Source organism: Bactrocera dorsalis, chromosome 4, assembly GCF_023373825.1.
Source record: "Bactrocera dorsalis isolate Fly_Bdor chromosome 4, ASM2337382v1, whole genome shotgun sequence".
Taxonomy (NCBI): Eukaryota; Metazoa; Arthropoda; class Insecta; order Diptera; family Tephritidae; genus Bactrocera; species Bactrocera dorsalis.
This window is the reverse complement of record NC_064306.1, coordinates 15,429,290-15,450,007: the sequence shown is the minus strand read 5'-3', so window position 1 is coordinate 15,450,007 and position 20,718 is coordinate 15,429,290. Positions and strand designations below refer to the sequence as shown.

General features: G+C 34.7%; 2 protein-coding genes across 2 annotated transcripts; both read left to right on the top strand.

Moving 5' to 3' along the window:
* Positions 1–3,043: 3,043 nt before the first annotated feature.
* Positions 3,044–10,596, top strand: LOC105233471 (alpha-tocopherol transfer protein-like). The gene is made up of 6 exons (XM_049455707.1): positions 3,044–3,311; positions 6,766–6,925; positions 7,911–7,992; positions 8,054–8,434; positions 10,022–10,158; positions 10,225–10,596. Exons 1-6 carry the CDS (start codon positions 3,230–3,232, stop codon positions 10,295–10,297), a joined length of 915 nt encoding a protein of 304 aa, XP_049311664.1. The 5' UTR covers positions 3,044–3,229; the 3' UTR covers positions 10,298–10,596.
* Positions 10,597–14,268: 3,672 nt separating this feature from the next.
* On the top strand, positions 14,269–19,461 carry LOC105233470 (alpha-tocopherol transfer protein). The gene is made up of 6 exons (XM_011215567.4): positions 14,269–14,599; positions 17,216–17,375; positions 18,180–18,261; positions 18,331–18,645; positions 18,718–18,854; positions 18,931–19,461. The coding sequence occupies exons 1-6, from the start codon at positions 14,515–14,517 to the stop codon at positions 19,013–19,015; spliced, it is 864 nt and encodes a 287-aa protein (XP_011213869.2). The 5' UTR covers positions 14,269–14,514; the 3' UTR covers positions 19,016–19,461.
* The last annotated feature ends 1,257 nt before the right edge of the window (positions 19,462–20,718 follow it).

Below are 20,718 nucleotides of genomic sequence, written 5' to 3'. Positions count from 1 at the left end.
TTTATCAAAAACACAAGCTAGAAAGCCTTCAATGACAATCGATAGATCGTTGAAGACATACCTTATTCTGGAAGACCTCTTTAACTAATGAAAATATTAAAAAAGTGCTTGAGAATCGTCAAACAAATGTTAGAGAGATGGCTAGAGAGCTCGACATCTCGCGCGAGTTCATTCAAATCATTTTGATGTAAATTTTGAGTATGAAACGCGTTCTTGTTCGACTCGTCCAGGTAAAGCTGATAAAGCTCCAGATAAAGCTGATGTACCGTAAACAGGTCTCTTTATTCCAAAAACGCGATGAATACCGTCGACCATCCACCGTTTTCACGAGCTTTTGCTCCGTGTGATGTTTTCTTTGCCTTTAGGAAGCATTGTTTACCATAACATGAAATCACTACATTTCCATGTAAACTAGCAAAAATCGTCACTTTCAGAAAAATAACTTGAGAACGATTGAATGAAATAGCGAGAAACTTTGACAGTATTCTAGTTAGGGTTAGTACCCGAAGAAAGTTTAAGAGATTTTTTACTTTTCAGCCCATGTAGTACAAAAATAGAAATAATGTTATAATTGAAATTATATTAAAGATATTACATGCATACTATTCATTAAGTATAACGGCAGATTAGTTATAGTTTTTGAAAAATATTTTAAATATAGATTTGTCAATTGTTCTTATATCTATTTGGTTGTAGTTCCAAGTTATATGTTTTAATGTTTATCTAATAGAATTGTACTTGAAATACATTTATTGCAACAATCACTATCGTTTTATGGCTGTCATTACAGTCCTTTGCCATATATTCAGACGCAGCGACTGTGTACACTTTCTTCCGATGATGAACATTGAATGAAACAAATTTTCTCATCGGCTATGAAGAATATTTATTTGAGTTCATAACAATACATTTTTAAAAGAATATGTTTCAATTATAAAAATCGTAAATTTTTTGTGCAACCTCAATATTTGCCTTTAAGCAATCGACGAATTAATACTCGTTTAAATAACAGATAATCCACACAAACCGACCCTTTAAGACTAGACGTATGTACATTATCCACGGACACATCATCAGTCACCCGGATTTCACCTTACCTCGGCATCCCCCTCATTTATACACTTACATTTTAAAGGGTGATTTTTTAAGAGCTTGATAACTTTTTTAAAAAAAAAAACGCATAAAATTTGCAAAATCTCATCGGTTCTTTATTTGAAACGTTAGATTGGTTCATGACATTTACTTTTTGAAGATAATTTCATTTAAATGTTGACCGCGGCTGCGTCTTAGGTGGTCCATTCGGAAAGTCCAATTTTGGGCAACTTTTTCGAGCATTTCGGCCGGAATAGCCCGAATTTCTTCGGAAATGTTGTCTTCCAAAGCTGGAATAGTTGCTGGCTTATTTCTGTAGACTTTAGACTTGACGTAGCCCCACAAAAAATAGTCTAAAGGCGTTAAATCGCATGATCTTGGTGGCCAACTTACGGGTCCATTTCTTGAGATGAATTGTTGTCCGAAGTTTTCCCTCAAAATGGCCATAGAATCGCGAGCTGTGTGGCATGTAGCGCCATCTTGTTGAAACCACATGTCAACCAAGTTCAGTTCTTCCATTTTTGGCAGCAAAAAGTTTGTTAGCATCGAACGATAGCGATCGCCATTCACCGTAACGTTGCGTCCAACAGCATCTTTGAAAAAATACGGTCCAATGATTCCACCAGCGTACAAACCACACCAAACAGTGCATTTTTCGGGATGCATGGGCAGTTCTTGAACGGCTTCTGGTTGCTCTTCACCCCAAATGCGGCAATTTTGCTTATTTACGTAGCCATTCAACCAGAAATGAGCCTCATCGCTGAACAAAACACGCGCGCGAAACACATTTCGAACCGAACACTGATTTTGGTAATAAAATTCAATGATTTGCAAGCGTTGCTCGTTAGTAAGTCTATTCATGATGAAATGTCAAAGCATACTGAGCATCTTTCTCTTTGACACCATGTCTGAAATCCCACGTGATCTGTCAAATACTAATGCATGAAAATCCTAACCTCAAAAAAATCACCCGTTATTTATAACATCATATCTATATCGATTAGTTTTATGAGTTACGAACAATCATTGGGTGACCTGTGAAACAGCATATTGCAGGAGTGTAAACTTAAATAATACTCTTTGCTTGAAGATCCTATATAGTTTTGTTTATATTATTTTTAACATAAATGATGAATTTAAAAACATACATAAATTAAAAAAATAAATAAAATTTTAATTAAGCGAAACAGCGACGATAACTGGTTCTCTCTCAAAACATCTGTAGTTTTTCGTTTAAAGCTGAGAAAAGCTGTTTTCACTTTGCCAATCTTTTGAATTATGAACAGCTATCTTTTGAATTTTTTTATTTATACTTATTTATACATTGGGGTGGGTCAAAAAACGAATGTTGGTAGACACCTCTTAAAAAGTATGAGCTCTTAATTGTAATCGAAATGTTCGGCGTCTAACGGTTTTCTTTTTTTCTCATTATCGGATAGAAAAATTCATATCTCGCTTCCAACTATTTACATACTAGAAAACCCATCTTGCTTAATAGATTTTGTATGAAATTAAATGCCCTACAAAAGGGTGTCTTACGATTTTTTCGTAAACCTATCGGTTTAAAAGATATTAACGATTGGAGTTTGGCTATTTTAGGGCAAATTTATTTTTTTCTTTTTGCTTTTAAAAAAACATAATCAAAAATTATAAAGCTTATAATCACGTGGGGAATTTCCTGTTTTACATGGGGAATTTCCTGTTTAGCATAGAGCATAGTACTAGTACTCTAATATTTATACTAACACATGTAGATATTTGTGCATACTTTACATGTGATGTCAATAATAAGGCCGGCGACTGTATAAGTAACTCATACTACGTGGTTTAATGCGAATATGATTTCTCCTTACCTATAATTTATGAATGTATGTACATATGTATATACAATCGCATGCTTAATCACACCGCTGAGCGAACCGCATCGTGAATTTGAACGGTAGTTGGGAATCAGCGTAAAAATCAGCTGTAAATTCAAATGTGAGCGTTATCTGGTCAGTTGCAAAAGTGACAGCGTCCGAGAAAGTGGTCTTTGTGCAAGCTTTTAGCGCGGCGTAAATCTGTAAACATCTATTAAAAATATAATCCAAGTCTATAAATATAAAGAAAGCGATAGCGAGTGTTTGTAAAATAAAATATGGTTTCGCAGCAACTGAATAAAAAATTGGATGAATTGGAACAATGGTTCAAAGAAAATCCAAAATTACCGGAAGAAATTGGTATGTGTGTCAAAATAACATGATTGAAATATGGAAATAACGCAATGAACGTTAAAGATCGATATGCAAATATTAAAAAATGTAAAAACCAATATTGCAACCGTTTTAAAACAAATTATCAACAAATTATGATAATGAAATATTTTAAATGCATATATAGTATTATATATGTATATGTATGTATATATAACAGGTCGAGCGTCCAAGCTTTTGTGTTTTGAAAAAAAAGAGATATTAAGTAACTTGTAAGACATATCAATCAATTCAAAACCGGATTTTTTACAACGATTAATAGCTAGTGCGGTTGACATTTATCGGTGTAAATGAACTGAAACATGGAAAGATGGTAGTTAACTTTTACTCATAGTTACGTCTGATTCTGAAAGAAAGAATGGAAGTAGAACAAAGTGTTTCATTAAGCCAATGCATCGTATCGCAACTCAATGATAAACGATGGCAAAACTATTTGAATTTACTGCGAGTCACTACCGCATCCAATGCGTTCTCCCGATATTGCCCTCTGCGAGCTTTACTCCCTTCAATACCTCAAGAAAATATTCATTGGAAAAAAATTATATGATAATAAAGTGGTAATCGCTGAGATGGAGGACGATTTTGAAGCATATCACAATTCCTACCTCAGAAATGTTATCGAAAAGTTGATCGATTGCAACCACTAAATAGCAAAACAAATTTTGATAACAAAAACAAAACTTTCAACTTGCCTAGTATGTTCTTACATATGTATATGGAATCAACAAACATAACAAATCATAAATGCATGGCTGCAAAACTTGAGTGCAAACCGCAAAACGTAATCAAGCGGCGAAATAATTTTAAATTGTACGCATACATTTGTATGTTTGTATGTGATATAATCAAGAGTGTGGTGAAGCGTTTATAAATGCAAAAAATTAAGTCGTTATGATTATAATCGTGTACATATGTAATGCTATGTATAATCGAGAGATTTTTTATCAATTTCTAGATGGAATGCACGAGTAAGCAAGCACTTAAATATGATACGTAATTACGTTTTGAATATGTTCTTACGGAATTTTGTATTCAAAAATAAAAACTAATCTAAAATTAATCGATATAGATATAGAGTTATATAAATATATATAAATGCTCAATACAACGAGAATAATTGAAATCCCTGTGACTATCTGTCTGCAGGTCCGTCTGCCCGTGCAAGCCGTAATTTGAGTAAAAATTGAGATATTTTGATGGCACTTGGTACGCGCGTTCCATAGTATAAAAATTACTGTCCGTAGATTAGCATAATCGGAGCACTGCCACGCCCATAAAACGGCATTAACCGAAAACTTTTAAAGAAAGATGCAACTGTGGGCAATAACTTTTGAAAAAGTGGCCGTGATCCTGTCTCTAATAAGTTTAAAGTACATACATATCTCCTAAATCACTAAAGCTACAACAACCAAATTTACCCAGCCGAAATATTATAAAAATTTCTACCGACTCAATAATTAAATACACAGGAGACATTAAATATAGTACATATTACACCCGAGCTGGTGAGAAAAAAATTTATGGGAACCGTTTTGAAATTTGGGCGATTGGCGTGGCGCCATCCATTTTTTTGGTGAATTCATATATCCTGAGACCCGAGCTATTCCTTTGACATTTCAATGTCACAGTGCGAAAATGGACAAAATCGGACTGCAACTACGCCTACTTCTCATAAAACACAGTTTAAAATTCCACTGGAATCTTTCTCATTCCAGTGTACAAATCAATAAGTAATTAATATTATATAACGGGATAAAATTGGCACACATTTTTTTAAGTCAAAATTTCCCCAATCCAACCAAATCTGTTCAAGCCCCCAAATACCGGAAATGTGGTCTACAGAATCTAATGTTGACTTTTGACCAAAAATATTCGGTAAAAGTATGGGATATGCAATCGAAATTCAGTGAGAATCCTTTTCTCGCAATAGTGTCTATGTGTATCACAAATGGGTTGAATAGGGTCAATACTTCCCTGGCCCCCATTATACCTAATATTGTATATGATTCTCAACTTCCGGCCGCATATATCGGCCAATGTGTGCGTTATCTTAATGAAAATGAGAGCGTGTTTTATTCATATCCGTCAAAACTTATATAGGGTGATTTTTTAAGAGCTTGATAACTTTTTTTTAAAAAAAAACGCATAAAATTTGCAAAATCTCATCGGTTCTTTATTTGAAACGTTAGATTGGTTCATGACATTTACTTTTTGAAGATAATTTCATTTAAATGTTGACCGCGGCTGCGTCTTAGGTGGTCCATTCGGAAAGTCCAATTTTGGGCAACTTTTTCGAGCATTTCGGCCGGAATAGCCCGAATTTCTTCGGAAATGTTGTCTTCCAAAGCTGGAATAGTTGCTGGCTTATTTCTGTAGACTTTAGACTTGACGTAGCCCCACAAAAAATAGTCTAAAGGCGTTAAATCGCATGATCTTGGTGGCCAACTTACGGGTCCATTTCTTGAGATGAATTGTTGTCCGAAGTTTTCCCTCAAAATGGCCATAGAATCGCGAGCTGTGTGGCATGTAGCGCCATCTTGTTGAAACCACATGTCAACCAAGTTCAGTTCTTCCATTTTTGGCAACAAAAAGTTTGTTAGCATCGAACGATAGCGATCGCCATTCACCGTAACGTTGCGTCCAACAGCATCTTTGAAAAAATACGGTCCAATGATTCCACCAGCGTACAAACCACACCAAACAGTGCATTTTTCGGGATGCATGGGCAGTTCTTGAACGGCTTCTGGTTGCTCTTCACCCCAAATGCGGCAATTTTGCTTATTTACGTAGCCATTCAACCAGAAATGAGCCTCATCGCTGAACAAAACACGCGCGCGAAACACATTTCGAACCGAACACTGATTTTGGTAATAAAATTCAATGATTTGCAAGCGTTGCTCGTTAGTAAGTCTATTCATGATGAAATGTCAAAGCATACTGAGCATCTTTCTCTTTGACACCATGTCTGAAATCCCACGTGATCTGTCAAATACTAATGCATGAAAATCCTAACCTCAAAAAAATCACCCGTTATAAATAAAATTGGGCGAAAACTTAACCCACCCGCCATATAACTAATATCAGGTTTTCGAACATCCAGCTCACTTTACTTCATATGATTGGTGATTGTATGAACGGTATCTTAAAGAAGCCCAGGGTACATTTTTTAGTATTGTATAGAAAAGTGTATTTGTTTATTTCCTTTCTATAACTGAGCGGTGGGTTAAACCAAGCGGGAATAGTTTAAGCCAACAACTGTGTACCCGAACAGCTAAATCAACAGCAACGACGTGCAATTTTTCGCTTTCAATTTAATTGAACTCAAATATAAGCTTTAGATCCTTCTTTATTTACTAGTTAACAGTTTTAAGTCACATACATACATATATATGTATTTACAATATTTTTTATTATATTACAGATCGCATTCTTTTACGGCGCTTTCTTAAATGTATGTACAACAATGTGGAGGAAACCAAAAAAATTATTGAATTAAATTTTTCAATACGAAATAAGAACCAACATATATTTCTTCACCGTGATCCCGACGATGAAGCTGTCAAAGCCATACGAGATGTAGTGTAAGTAAATTTTTGTCCAATGAATGATGAGGATCAATAAGTAATTAACAACATGCCATTTTCGAGACACTTGGACATAGTTCTTCAAAGCTGAAAAGCGAATATATTGAAACTCGTTAAATGAATTTTAATCGGTCGCCATCAACGGAGAAGATTAACCGTAGAGATAGGCAAGCTCTTTCTAAAAACAAATTCTTTTTCGGTCGATATTACTCTCTTTCCATGGAGATGACCGCTTAAGATGTGGCCAAAACAAAACAGTTTCCAAGATAACGTACTACACGATCGCCTTTTCACATGGGATAATGCCTCCAATCAGCCATGGGACTTAGTACATATTGAACCGTTCCTGCAAAATTAAATTTAAAATTAAGGGTCTTTCATTAAGTGCTCAAATAGCAATTCGGCAGAAATGTTTTTAGCTTTTTTATTAGAGACCTAATTCTCAAAATGGTAATTCATAGTAGCATTTGGAGTGGCACAATTTGATAAATAGATAAAATGAGCATCGAATACGGAGAACAGCAGGTCAACGTGTATAGCCTTGAACTTACTGGCCCTATACCCGGGTTTTACGAGTGCTAGTTCGGTGACAGTCCGTAGTAGAATCATCATCAGAAACCCCAAGAATGTTAAGCTTGCAAATATACTTCAGTTTCAGTAGAATGGGAACAGAATATGGTACCATTATGTTCTTGCGATTTGCTACTAATGATTTGACTTCACGTGAATATCCTTCTGGCTCAAATTCACCTTTTCTTAGTTGTAGGGACACGAGGTTAGATAAAAACTCCAGTGGTAGAGGTGACTTTATGATCTCATGACAATGTTTACGATTACTACGACAATTTAATATGTTTCCTCGTACAATTGAATTATTGCAAATCTTTGAAATCCGACATTCTCTCTTTGGTAATAAAAATGTTTTTCTTTCTTTAATTATTTGTTAAAAAATTAACTACATTATATTCCCTGTTCTTTACAGAGAAATGGTACCACTACCGGGTCTGACACCAGAAGGTTATAAGTTATTATTATTTAGGCTAGCAGATATAGATCCGAAAAAGGTATCAAAAATGTAGATTAATACTTCGAATATTACTTTAACTCTAACTAATATAATTTTAGTTAAATAGCACCATCGAGTGTAAAGCCTTTTTCATGCTAGCTGACTGTCGTTATTCTGAGCTCGACATCGAGAAACCGCAAACACAAAAGACAGAGAAATCGAAAGATGATACTCAGACGGAGGAAACAAGTGAAATTGAAGATGACTCGCTGCAAGATGATTCAATATCAAATGGTGAAATACAGATATGTGATATAGGTGATTACACTTTATCGCACATGGCGCGCATTTCCTTTACGACATTGCGTATGTATATGAATTTTCTTCAAGAGGCGTATCCAGTACGTTTACGCGCAATGCATATCATAAATTGTCCGCCATTTTTAAACAAAATGGTGTCTATTGTAAAGCCTTTTATTCACGAGGATGTCTTTAAAATGGTAATTATATAATATTTGCCGTATCCGACTAAATAGGATTTTCTAATTTTTACACTCGCTAATAATGTACCTAACGGTTATTTGTAACACCAAGAACATTTGTACGAGGGCTGCTATATATATTTCTGGCCTAATAATGAAAATAGGCATATTTATCAACGAAAATGTTTTTTTTTCGTTGGATTTGTCTCGTCTTGAAAGACCCTCACGGTCGATTGCTGTTTTGTTTCGGGCTCATACGTATAGATCCATGATTCGTCACCTGTGACGATCTTATAAACGTCTTTTGAAGCACCGCGATCGTATTTTTTCAGCATTTCTTTACACCAATCCACACGAGCCTTTTTTTCAGCGATTGTCAAATTGTGCGGGATCCAACGAGAACAAACCTTTTTTACGGCCAGGTGTTCATGGAATATCGAATGTATGCTGGTGGGAGAAATGCATAGGCATGCCTCTATCTGAAGGTATGTTACATGACGGTCTTGCATTATTAGTTCACGTACGGCGTCGATGTTTTCTGGCACAACGGCTGTTTTTGAACGACCTTCACGGAATTCGTTTTTGAGCGAGCGTCGGCCACGATTGAATTCGTTGTACCAGTTTTTCACAGTGCTATAGGATGGTGCTTCATAGCCATACGAAGATTTTAGTTCATCGATGCACTCTTGTCGTGATAATCCACGTCGAAAGTTGTAAAAAATGATCGCACGAAAATGTTCACGAGTTAATTCCATTTTTTGGCCGAGATGAATTTTTTAATTCCCTGTAAATAAAACAATTCACGATTAAATGATAAAACGTTCTGAGTGATGTTATGCTAAAAGATGTCAAACTTTCCAATGGAAATGTCAGATTGCACCTGGCAACACTTAGTGTTGCCTAGTCCAGAAATATACATATATAGCAGCCTACGTAGTTTGGAAATGTTTTCAAAATTGGATATGAACCCACCGTCTATAATAAGTTAAATATATACAGAGCTATGTCAACTAAAGTCTTTCAGAATATTTCGTATGACCATTACATACCACAGTGCGAAAATTGAGAAAAATTCAAAAATTTGTACACATATTATGGTATCTTTCAACTATATTTTAAGACTTAGTATCTTCGGGAGCTCTTCTAAAAAAAAAAACGTTTTACTATGACACTATATCTCTGAACTGGATTCTCTGAAAAGCCAAAAAGATTTCCTTAAAGTAATGTTAAGGCTAGTAAATAATTTTTTTTTGACAAAATGGTGGTTTTAAAAAAAAAATCATTTTTGACCAACATTTCGGTGAGAAAAAGTCTTCGATTAATTACCAAAAATTATATTTAAGAAGCGCGGGTTACCAACTTTGAAAACACTATTCTGAGAAAAATGCGTTTAAAGTTTGGAATGCACTTCCAAGCACTCTGGAACACCTTTTCAAATTTGCATGTAACTTCGAAAATATTCACCAAAACGTTATGAAATTTTGTGTGTGTATTCTTAAATATATTCATATTAAAAACAAGTTCAATTTTTTGAAAATTCTAACTGTATATAACTTTATTTTTATGTACAAACTATATAAACTATTAAAATGCTTTAACCAACAGATACATTTTCACACCGAAGGCATGGACAGTTTGTATGAAAAAGTGCCGCGTCATATGTTACCGAACGAATATGGCGGCAATGCCGGTGATATAACGGATCTGAAGAAAATATGGACAGATAAATTAAAAGTTAAAAGGCAAGCTATTAATTATTAATAAGCTTCAAACGTCAATTCACTATTTATTTGTTAATCGTCTTACAGAGATTACCTAATGGATGAAAGGCATTGGAAAATGGATCCAGCACAGAATTCGCGACGTTGGTATTTGTTTTGAAAATTTTCAAATCCACAAAATCATTATTATCTAAAACTCTTTGGAGAGTGTTTTCCGATTTATAGCCATTTGGTGTGATATGTTGTAAAAATGGAAATGCTTAGGTAAATTTATATGGGAGAATGCAGAGTAAATTGTATAAGGACTTTTTTACTGTTGTATGTACATACAAATATAACCAATGTATATATCTATATATGTATATGTATAATTACGTGTCCGGGCTAAATTCCTAAACTATTGATCCAACTTAAAGATAGGATAGTTTACTTATGTGTATTAAAAATTATACTTTATATAAAAAGAATATGCTTAAAATCAATTAAATGAAAAGCATTTGTTAAAAATCAAATAAATAAATAAAATAAATAAGGAAGGTTAGCTTTATTAATATATTTTAGTTCGCGTCAGCTTAAATTATATAATATTAAACAAGTAAGTAAGTTGGCCGATATGTGCGGTACAAAGTCACACCGAATTTCGAAAATCTTTCTATTAAGTATACGGGGGCTAAGAATAGTATTTGTCCAATTCAACCCATTTTTAACATACAGATAAGAATTATCCCTTAATTTCAGTTATATATGTATATCACACATTGGCCGACATTTTCGATCAGAAGTCAACTATAAGTCAACTAGGGGCTCTATTGAATTTAAACAATTTATAGTCGTAAGGTGGCACACACTAAAGACATTATACGTGCAAAGTTTTATCGCGTTATATTAATTGCTTCTTGATTTGTATAGTGGAAACTGAACGAAACAAGTGGAACTTAAAATTGTGCTATACGGAAAGTAGGCGTTATTGTTGTCCGATTTCGTCCATTTTCACAAGTGACATAATAATGTCGAAATCGGTTGGACGGGTCTCGAGACAGTGTTTTAATCTTTCACACAATACGCTCGATAGAACCTCATATGCGATGTTTAGGAGACTTATCCCACGGTAGTTGGCGCAGATTGTGGGATCTCCCTTTTTGTGGATTGGGTAGAGCACACTTAAACTCCAATCGTTGGGCATGCTTTGTCCGACCATATTTTGCAAAGAAGCTGATGCATGCTCCTTATCAGTTCTTTTCCGCCGTGTTTGAAAAGCTCGCTCAACAATCCATCGGCCGCCGCCACTTTGTTGTTCTTCAGACGGGTAATTGCTATACGAACTTCTTCATTAAACCGATTACAAAAATATAATTTAATGGCGTGGCCGAAGTCTTCTATTACTTATAATAAATACCATAATATAGTATATAATATGTACTTTGTTTACGCATATGATATTATCGCAACTTTGTAACTGAGAGTGTATATTTGTTAGATTATGAAAAAAAAAATTTAAATGATATGTTGAAAAAATTTTAGCTTCGGTGCAGTCTTCACAGGTGAGCTTCTTTACCAACTATTTGTATAACTATTTTTGAAAATGTAATCGGCCAACGATTTCCATCCAAAAAAAAATTTTGCTAGTTCTTTCTACCCGACATTGAGGTTATCAGTCAGTTTGAATGACATCTATAGTATTTGCTATTGTGGTGATTAAGTTTCTATATTTCTATAAAATAACTTAATTGTAATGGATCAGTTTGTATGTACCTATACATATATTATAGTGGTCTTATCTAAACTATAAAGAAAAACGCTATGGACTAAATTGAGTCGAAATCGATCCAGCGAGTCCCGAAATATGAGATTTCACCATCGTCCAATTTTTACACCGGCTTCCATGAAGCCGTCTCATACCATTTTGGGTGCAAAATTTTATGTCTTTTACGTATTTAGTTATTGATTAATCAGAGTATAAAAAGAGTCTACAACCAAAAAAATGTCGTATTTTCCTTAATAACCCATTACTTTTCAAGCCAATTCCAACATTTTCCAAAAATCCGTCAAAAAAGTATTTAATTTACGTCATTAACGTCAGCTGCACCGAAGCTATAATACCCTTCACAGGTTCAAGTTTTCTTACAATAATTTGAATTTGGTCGGCCTGTTGTATGTTTGCAATATGGTATATTGATACGTTCTGAACAATTACTTCATATATTATACAGTTATCTTGAACAATATGCATGCCAAATTTCGTAAAGACACCCTGTCAAATAAAAAAGTCTTCCACACATGAACTTGATTTTAATCGATCAGTACGTATGACAGCTTTTTGTGTGCTTTTGTGGTCCGACGTCGACAGTTTAAACAAATGAGTAGTATGAGAAAATGTGTGCGAAATTTCGGATCGATATCTCAAAAACCGTAAAAAAGTAAAATCCAAAAGAACAAGAGATATAAAAAACTAGAGAAGCCTCAACAGAAGAATATCCTGCTTTTACTGTGAAATATATGTACATATATTTTATTTATATATACACACATACGTATTTTATTATCTAATATTTTGGTGGAATAATAATTACAAGGTCTGTCGCAAAAGAAATAGAACTTTTTAAATATAACTATTTCTGGTGGCGCCACCTATTGGTGGGTATATGAAATAAAAAGTTTGATCTCTTGTTGACATTTCATGAAAATTTTAAGACAATCAGATTACTACAATCGATGTTATCGATCAAAAAGTGACAGCAGCTTTTGGTCATCGGTCGTAAAATGCATTTTGAACAAATATTAAATTTTGTTTTAAACTTGGGAAAACGTTTACTGAAACATATCAAATGATGAAAAAAGTTTATGGTGATCAGTGCCTATCCCGTAGGAATGTGCATGAGTGGTTTAAGCGATTCCAAGAAGGTCGTGAGGACCTCTGTGACGATCAGAAGTCGGTCGTCTTCAGAAGTCAAAAATAAAGACAATGCTGATTTGTTTTTACGATTCCGAGGGTATTGTACACCGAGAGTACGTTCCACCTAGCCAAACGATTAATGCTGTGTTTTCCTTGGTGTTATGAAGCGTCTTTTGTCACGCATTCGTCGTGCTCGACCACAATACCGTGAGACAGGGTCCTGGCGCCTGTTGCACGATAATGCGCCGTGTCATCAGTCGATGCTTGTCACTGATTTTTTGACAAAAAACTCCATATTAACCATTAATCACCCTACTCACCTGATCTGGCACCCTGTGATTTTTACCTATTTGGAAAACTTCATTTGCTCATGAAAGGACACTGGTTTCAGGACATTTCAGCTATCCAAAAGGCGACGACCGATATTCTCAAGAGCATTCCGAAAAATTACCTTAAAGACTCATTTGAAATGCTAATTGACCGGGCTAAACGCTGTATCGAAGCACAAGGAAACTACTTTGAATGAAAAAATATAACTTTTGAAAAATATTAATTTTTTGTTGTTTTTTTAACAGTGTTTCTGTTTCCTGTTTCTTTTGCGACAAACCTTGTATATATATATAGTATTATTATGTGCTGTCGAACAGGATATATAATCAGAGAGAATTCTGGTAGAGATTCAAAACGATAGTTTGCAACTAGCAATGGGAAAATTCGAATTCGAAATTCTAAACTATCATGATTGAGAATAACTCTTAAAAATATATCTGAGAATTTATCTGGGGGACACTACAGAAATCTATTTTGCACAATCTATGTATATCTACTTGAGTGAAATTAGGATAATATGAAATAACGAATCGTAAAATAACATGTGTTCTAAAATACCTAATTTACTTTGTTTTGCTAAAATCTTAAAACTATTTAGGAATTTATACCGATATGCTTAATATATTGTATGTACCATAAAAATTCATTAGCTCAAAAGTTTAAGAAATACTGGCGCTGTATAACGGCCGTTGCACCGAATTTTACGCGCACAGCAACTCAAGCTGAACAACGCAAGCGTTTTTTTCGTAAAGCGCCAAGCATTGATTCCACAATTGTACCATGGAACGCAACAAACAAGCACAAAACGGAAAGGCGGCGTAGGTACATTGAAATTGCACACATTTATTTATAATCATATACAGGCGACTATAAATCAGTAGCGAGTAGCGAAAACATAAATAGAAAATAAACGCAAACGAATAATAATAATAATTTGCAGCTTGTGCAATCCAGCTCAGTAGGAGACTGACTTCACAGCTCTCCAATACAGCGAACGAAAGTGAAAATATTTACGCGGAACTGAAAGTTACAAAATCAAGGATTTTTGATATGCTATAAATGATAACTACATATATAAAGTATAAGAATTAAGCAATTTGTCTTAACTAAAGAAAATATTAATTTTTAAAGTTTGAAAATCAGTTATTAACAAAATGAAATTTGACGCGGCCGAAGAAGCTGAAATTGATGAATTGTATGAGTGGTTTAAACAAAATCCAAAATTACCTAAGGAAATTGGTGAGTGCTGGGGCTTACGGCAGAGCTAATTAATGTCCACCCATTAACAGATATACATATCTAAACATTCTTTTTTATTAAAGTTATATAAATTGTAATTTCTAACGCATACCTGAAAGTGAATTCCATAAATTCACAGAATTGTTTTCAGAAATTTTGTTAAAAAGTGGAAGTGATTTAAGTATTCTCGCTATTCGAACTGAATAACAAAATTCTTACGCATATCCGTCAATCGTAATAACATCATTACGAGTACGTTTACTATAGAACGTTCCATATTTGAAATTAACTGTTAACTACCGTTACGTGTTCTGTCAACGTAATTGCTATATTATTTTGACTTATCATTCACAGTTAAGCCGTATAAGGGGTGCCTAAGTCAAAGTAAATACATATTATGAGCATATTTTATTTCGGTTTTGAAAATAATAAAACGATCAATTTACATATGGACGTAAAGTAAAGAAAAAACCTCGCTACAATACCCTGCATAAAAAATAAATGAGTGCTTCTTGATGAGAAGAGGACGTGTGCAAAAACAGACCGAAATCTCAAAAACTGAGACACTAGTTCGCGTCTATACGTACGAATAGACAGAACTTGGGTAAATACTCGTAGACACAGCTCTTCACATTGATCATTTCAATATATAATTTAATGGTTTTCCGACGTTTCCTTTTGGGTGTTACAAACATAGTGGCAAACTGACTGTGAGACAGGAATTTTCAAACACCAATTCTTTTATTTTATTGACGTGTTGATCATCAGTTGATGTTGGTGGCCGTCCTGGACGTAGTTCGTCCTTAACGCGTTCGCGGCCCTCTTTGAATAATTTGTACCAACCAAAAACACGACAAACAATTATCACTTAACGCCTTTTCCAACATTCTGAACGTTTCGGCACCAGATATTTTATTCCGTACACAAAATTTAATGGAACATCTTTGTTGAATAAATTCGGCAATAACAAAAACACTGCTTTATTTTTTATAGGTTTAAGTACCTAATTATAAGATGGGTTCCAAAGTAAACAGGACTTAAAAAAAAACAGAACAAATGGTTTTTTCGGCAAAATCCATTTATTTTATTTAAAATAGTCTCCTTCTGCTTCAATACAGCTTTTTGCAAGGTCCAAAAGCATATCGAACGAGTGTTTTAGATAGTTGGCCGGTATATCCACCAGTTCGTCGGTGCAAGCCATTTGAATGGCCTCTACGTCTGCATAACGCTTTCCTTTCATGGGCAAATGCATTTTTCCGAAAAGAAAGAAGTCGCACGGTGCCATATCAGGTGAATACGGGAAGTGGTTAATGGTTAAAACGTGATTTTTGGTCAAATAATCGTCCTTCGAATGTTGGATTCTGAGCAATTTTCAGTCAGTCAGTCAATTTGTGCGGAACAAACCGTGCACACACGTTTCGTAAGCCCAAACTTAATTTCCACAAATTTAATGATGATTTCGGCTGATTTTTGATGAATTCACTAACAGTTTCGATGAAATTTTCGGTGATCACGGATTTCGATTGGCCCATATGTTGATCGTCATTTATGTCCTCACGACCGCTTTGAAAACGTCGAAACCACTCGTGCACTCTGCTACGAGATAGGCAATCATCGTCATAATCTTGTTTCATCAATTGAAACGTTTCGGTAAAAGTTTTACCAAATTTAAAACAAAATTTAATGTTGGCTCTTTGTTCGGAGCTCATTTTCGCACCGATAACACAAACATACTGACACTTAAAAGGCAATAACTTCACTTCCAATCAATGAAATGACATGAAATTCTCACTGGATAATCGATAAAGATTCTAACGCACCAGTTGACATATAGATGGCACCACCAGGGGGCGCTAGATTCAGATAGTTCTGTTTACAATGGAACCAGCTTGTAAATCATTAAAATTTCATAGTTGATAAGACGTGGTATTTCTGGTTCAGATTCCAAAACAAATTCCGAGCTTCACATACACCAACTTTATATACATAGGCACGAAAATCAAAAATGATTTAATCTATAACCAGAATTCTTATATTAAGTGAGGTTCTCAGTTCCGTTGCAGCCAAACATCATAACACACATACCAGATTTTGTTTTGCAGCTTCCTCAATGGATTACCTGAGAGCACTATTTTTTCAGAAATTTTGATAGAGTATTGAAATAAACAAATAAGAATTAATTTTAAATGAACTGTCTTTACGATTTTTGAAATCCAACTGGAAACAAACCAGCATACCGTTAAAATTATTAATTTGGGGTACTCACAACCCTGTCGTAAAGCATCGTAAAATCGTAAAGTTATAAATTTTTACACTTGTTTAAAAAAATTGTTGTTGGATTTCATACAAAAATGAGTTTACACGTTTACAATTTTCAGTGCTATGTTTTCGAATCGTTATAACTTATAACTTTACGATACTTGTGAATTGCACAATTGTTAAAATCTTTTTTTTTTTTCATTTATTACGACATAAACTAAGATAGTTTTCTGTCAGAGAGAATATGAAACAAAAGTTTTTATGAAACTTGGGGGTATTGTATTTATAAAAGACATGTAATTTGATGTAAAGGAAAAAACTGATTTTAAATTGTCAAAATATTTTAACTATTTTCAGATCGCATACTTTTGAAACGCTTCTATAGATGCATGTATGGTGACTTAAAAGCTACCAAAAAGCTCATACAAATTAACTACAGTTTGCGGAATAAACACCCACACATTTTCCTCGAACGTGACCCAACCGATGCGGATAGCAAGCAAACATTCGACTATGCGTTAGTACCATTAAATATATATATATATACTACATATAATTGATAATAGAAACATAATTTTGACACACCATAAACGAAACGATTTATCAAACTTTAATAGTAATTATAAAAAAAGCTTTGCCATCCTTGTTTAGTTCAATATAAAACATACTCGTATTATTATACTCGTATGTATGTATATTCGATTGGTAAATTTGTATGACAGATATACGCTATAGTGACTCGATCTGAACAATTTACTGTTGCCTTGGACACTAACCCATGCCACATTTTTTGAAGATACATATCTCGTCAAATGAAAAAGCTTTCCTTACAAGCACTTGATTCCGATCGTTCAGTTTGTATCGCGTTGGTTTGCTACGGTGATCCGAATAGAACAATTTATGCGCCCATTGCAACACTATATTACGAAATAATTGAAGCCAGATTTCATGAAGACATCTCGTCAAATGAAAGAGCTATACATTCCGTTCGTTCAGTTTGTATGGCAGCTATATGCTATAGTGGTCCGATATCTGCGGTTCCAACAAATGTGCAACTTCTTGGTGAGAAAATTAAATACAGATGGGCTTGGCTCAATCAGCTTAGCTCGCCATGTTGATCACTGATATGCATTCGTATATATTTTATAGGGTCTCAGACGTTTCCTTACTGGAGTTAAAAACATCGTAGCAATCTTTATATGCCCATTTCAGGGTATAAAATTGTAGCGATACGAATTTTTCGTGATTCTACCGTTCTTGTTTCATACTATATTTATGTATATGCTCTCACTTTCCATGATTTTTTTCGCTTATTTGACAGAGATTTGGTGCCACTTCCTGGACTTACGTCAGAGGGCTACAAAGTGAGCTGTTATCGCATGGTTGATATGGATCCCGGAAAGGTGAGTGAGACAATATTACATATTCTAAAGAATATTTTGAGGATATTTTGTATATTTGTATTATGGTAGGTCAATCACAACGCCGATACTAAAGCATTTTTCATGGTCTCTGATTGTCGGTTCAATATGTATGATGGTGATGTTTCCATCGAGGGACATTTAGAAACATTTGCCAGCGGTGAAGTGCAAATATTCGACATGAACGGCTACACATTGAAACATCTGAGTAAGATGACCTTCAGCACACTGCGTATTTACATGGCGTTCCTACAAGAGGCACTACCCGTGCACCTAAAAGCTATACATATCATTAACTGTCCATCCTACTTGGATAAAGTAGTGAGCATCTTGAAACCGTTTATCAGTCGTGAAGTCTTCAAATTGGTAAATTACTGAAATTGGAATTAGCTTCCTTTTAAAATGTAGCTATAACCATAATAATTATCATCCGAAAAGATTCATTTCCATACCGAAAACTTGGACAGTCTGTATGAGCATGTGCCTCGTAGCATATTGCCAGAGGAATATGGCGGAGATGGTGGCAAATTGGCGGATCTAAAGGCACAACTTCTGACGGAATTATCTCGCAAGCGGTAAGTCCATTAAGTCCAAGCTAAAATTAATATGTACAAAATACATATGTATATAACACTATATATTTCACTAAAGCGAGTATCTGATGGACCCAAATCATTGGAAGATCGATAAAGAGAAGGAAAACGCAGAACGTCGCCGTTGGCCATTTAAATCATAAATACTCAAGTTCAAGTTAAAACACTTTCCGTTGTGTGCATATATTTTTAACCTTGTATAGAGATACTTACGTGGACTACATATTTATACTCTCATATACACATTTCCATAACAAATGTCCGAATATTCTCCATGTAGATACATACATACATATATTTATATTATTTTAACTTCAATGTACATATCTGTATTCGCTTGTATGTTTATATATAAAAGTATAATTTACTTACTTTATGTACTTATTACTACTCAAATAGTAAATTGTTACTCACATTAAAAAATATTCCAACTAATTATATGATTTTATTATATCCATAAATTTGTCTGAATTAGTAATAGCTAGGCGGAAATGTATACGTATATTACAAATGTGACAAAAAGAGCAGTCCGTATATATTATATAACTCTTCTTAATAAAATGTCATAAAATTTCGACATCATGATGAACTCGGTCTTACTCAAATCAGGTTAGTGCTTATAATATTTTGGTTTCATTTCAGAATATTTTAATTTGATAATAAAATACTTATTTATTTTGGCAATATTATTTTCTCCTGATTCAAAACCCAATTAATAATGTCAGGATTTAAATTATCTATAACAAACGCACCTACTGTCAACGGATTATCTCACTTGAGTCTGAGTTTGTGACAAAGATATTAAATGTTAATGTATTCAAACGCCTATAACGGTTTACAACTCGACTAAGTTGAATTGCAATTGAAACAACTCCACTTTAACACTTTTTTTGCATTGCGAATATTTTTAAAATTTTACACGATTTTATTCGATTTAGCACAATTCAATATGTTTTCGGTTAATTTTTTTTGTCAGTTTTATATCTTGCGATGTATGACATAACATAAATTTAGGGTAGTATTCCCTACTGAGGCTGAACGACTTCGCCGGGGCCCGACATATGGTTATCTGTACTACTAGATTCCTACATATGAAAATTCATTAAGCCGATCGAAAAACCATCAACCAGATCGATCATGTTGTGATAGACGGAAGACACATCTGCAGTGTTTCAAATGTGCGTACGCTCCAAGATCCTAACATCGACTCGGACCACTATCCTGTTGCAGCCAAGATACGCACCCGCCTCTGTGCAGCAAAAAAACGTACGACAACAAACACGAAGAAGGTTCAGACAGCCGAACGATTTTCTACTCGGCTTGCACTTCTGCTTTCTGAGAGTACTCGTCAACACATCGGTATAAGGAAACTGTGGGATGGCATTTCAAGCTCCTTATGTACAGCTGCAACCGAAACCATTGGTTTTCGGAAAATGCAAAAGAACAGCTGGTACGACGAGGAGTGCCATATCGCAGCGGAGAGAAAACAGGCTGCCTACCTTGCAACGTTACGGTCGACCACATGGGATAGATATCGAGAGTTTAAGAGCGAATCAAGACGCATTTGCAGACAAAGAAACGAGAGGCCGAAATGCGTGAGTATGAAGAGCTTAACAAATTGGCCCACAGGGGTAATGCTCGAAAATTCTACGAAAAAATGCGATGGCTAACAGAAGATTTCAAGACCGGAGCATACTCTTGTAGAACCCCCGGAGGTAATCTAGTGACCGATGCCCAGAGAATACTAAAATTATGGAGGGAACACTTCCCCAGTCTACTGAATGGTAGTGAAAGTATAACGCCAGGAGAAAGCAAACCCGATTCCCCAATCGATTACGATGGACGT

What these genes read in the sequence shown, in the direction of transcription:
- LOC105233471 (XM_049455707.1), top strand. Translation starts at nt 3,230, where the DNA reads ATGGTTTCGCAGCAACTGAATAAAAAATTGGATGAATTGGAACAATGG. An exon ending in CAGATATAGATCCGAAAAAG is followed by an intron (nt 7,993 to 8,053) that starts GTATCAAAAATG and finishes ATATAATTTTAG; the next exon opens with TTAAATAGCACCATCGAGTG. An exon ending in ACGAGGATGTCTTTAAAATG is followed by an intron (nt 8,435 to 10,021) that starts GTAATTATATAA and finishes TTTAACCAACAG; the next exon opens with ATACATTTTCACACCGAAGG.
- LOC105233470 (XM_011215567.4), top strand. Translation starts at nt 14,515, where the DNA reads ATGAAATTTGACGCGGCCGAAGAAGCTGAAATTGATGAATTGTATGAG. An exon ending in AAGCAAACATTCGACTATGC is followed by an intron (nt 17,376 to 18,179) that starts GTTAGTACCATT and finishes CTTATTTGACAG; the next exon opens with AGATTTGGTGCCACTTCCTG. An exon ending in ACGGAATTATCTCGCAAGCG is followed by an intron (nt 18,855 to 18,930) that starts GTAAGTCCATTA and finishes ATTTCACTAAAG; the next exon opens with CGAGTATCTGATGGACCCAA.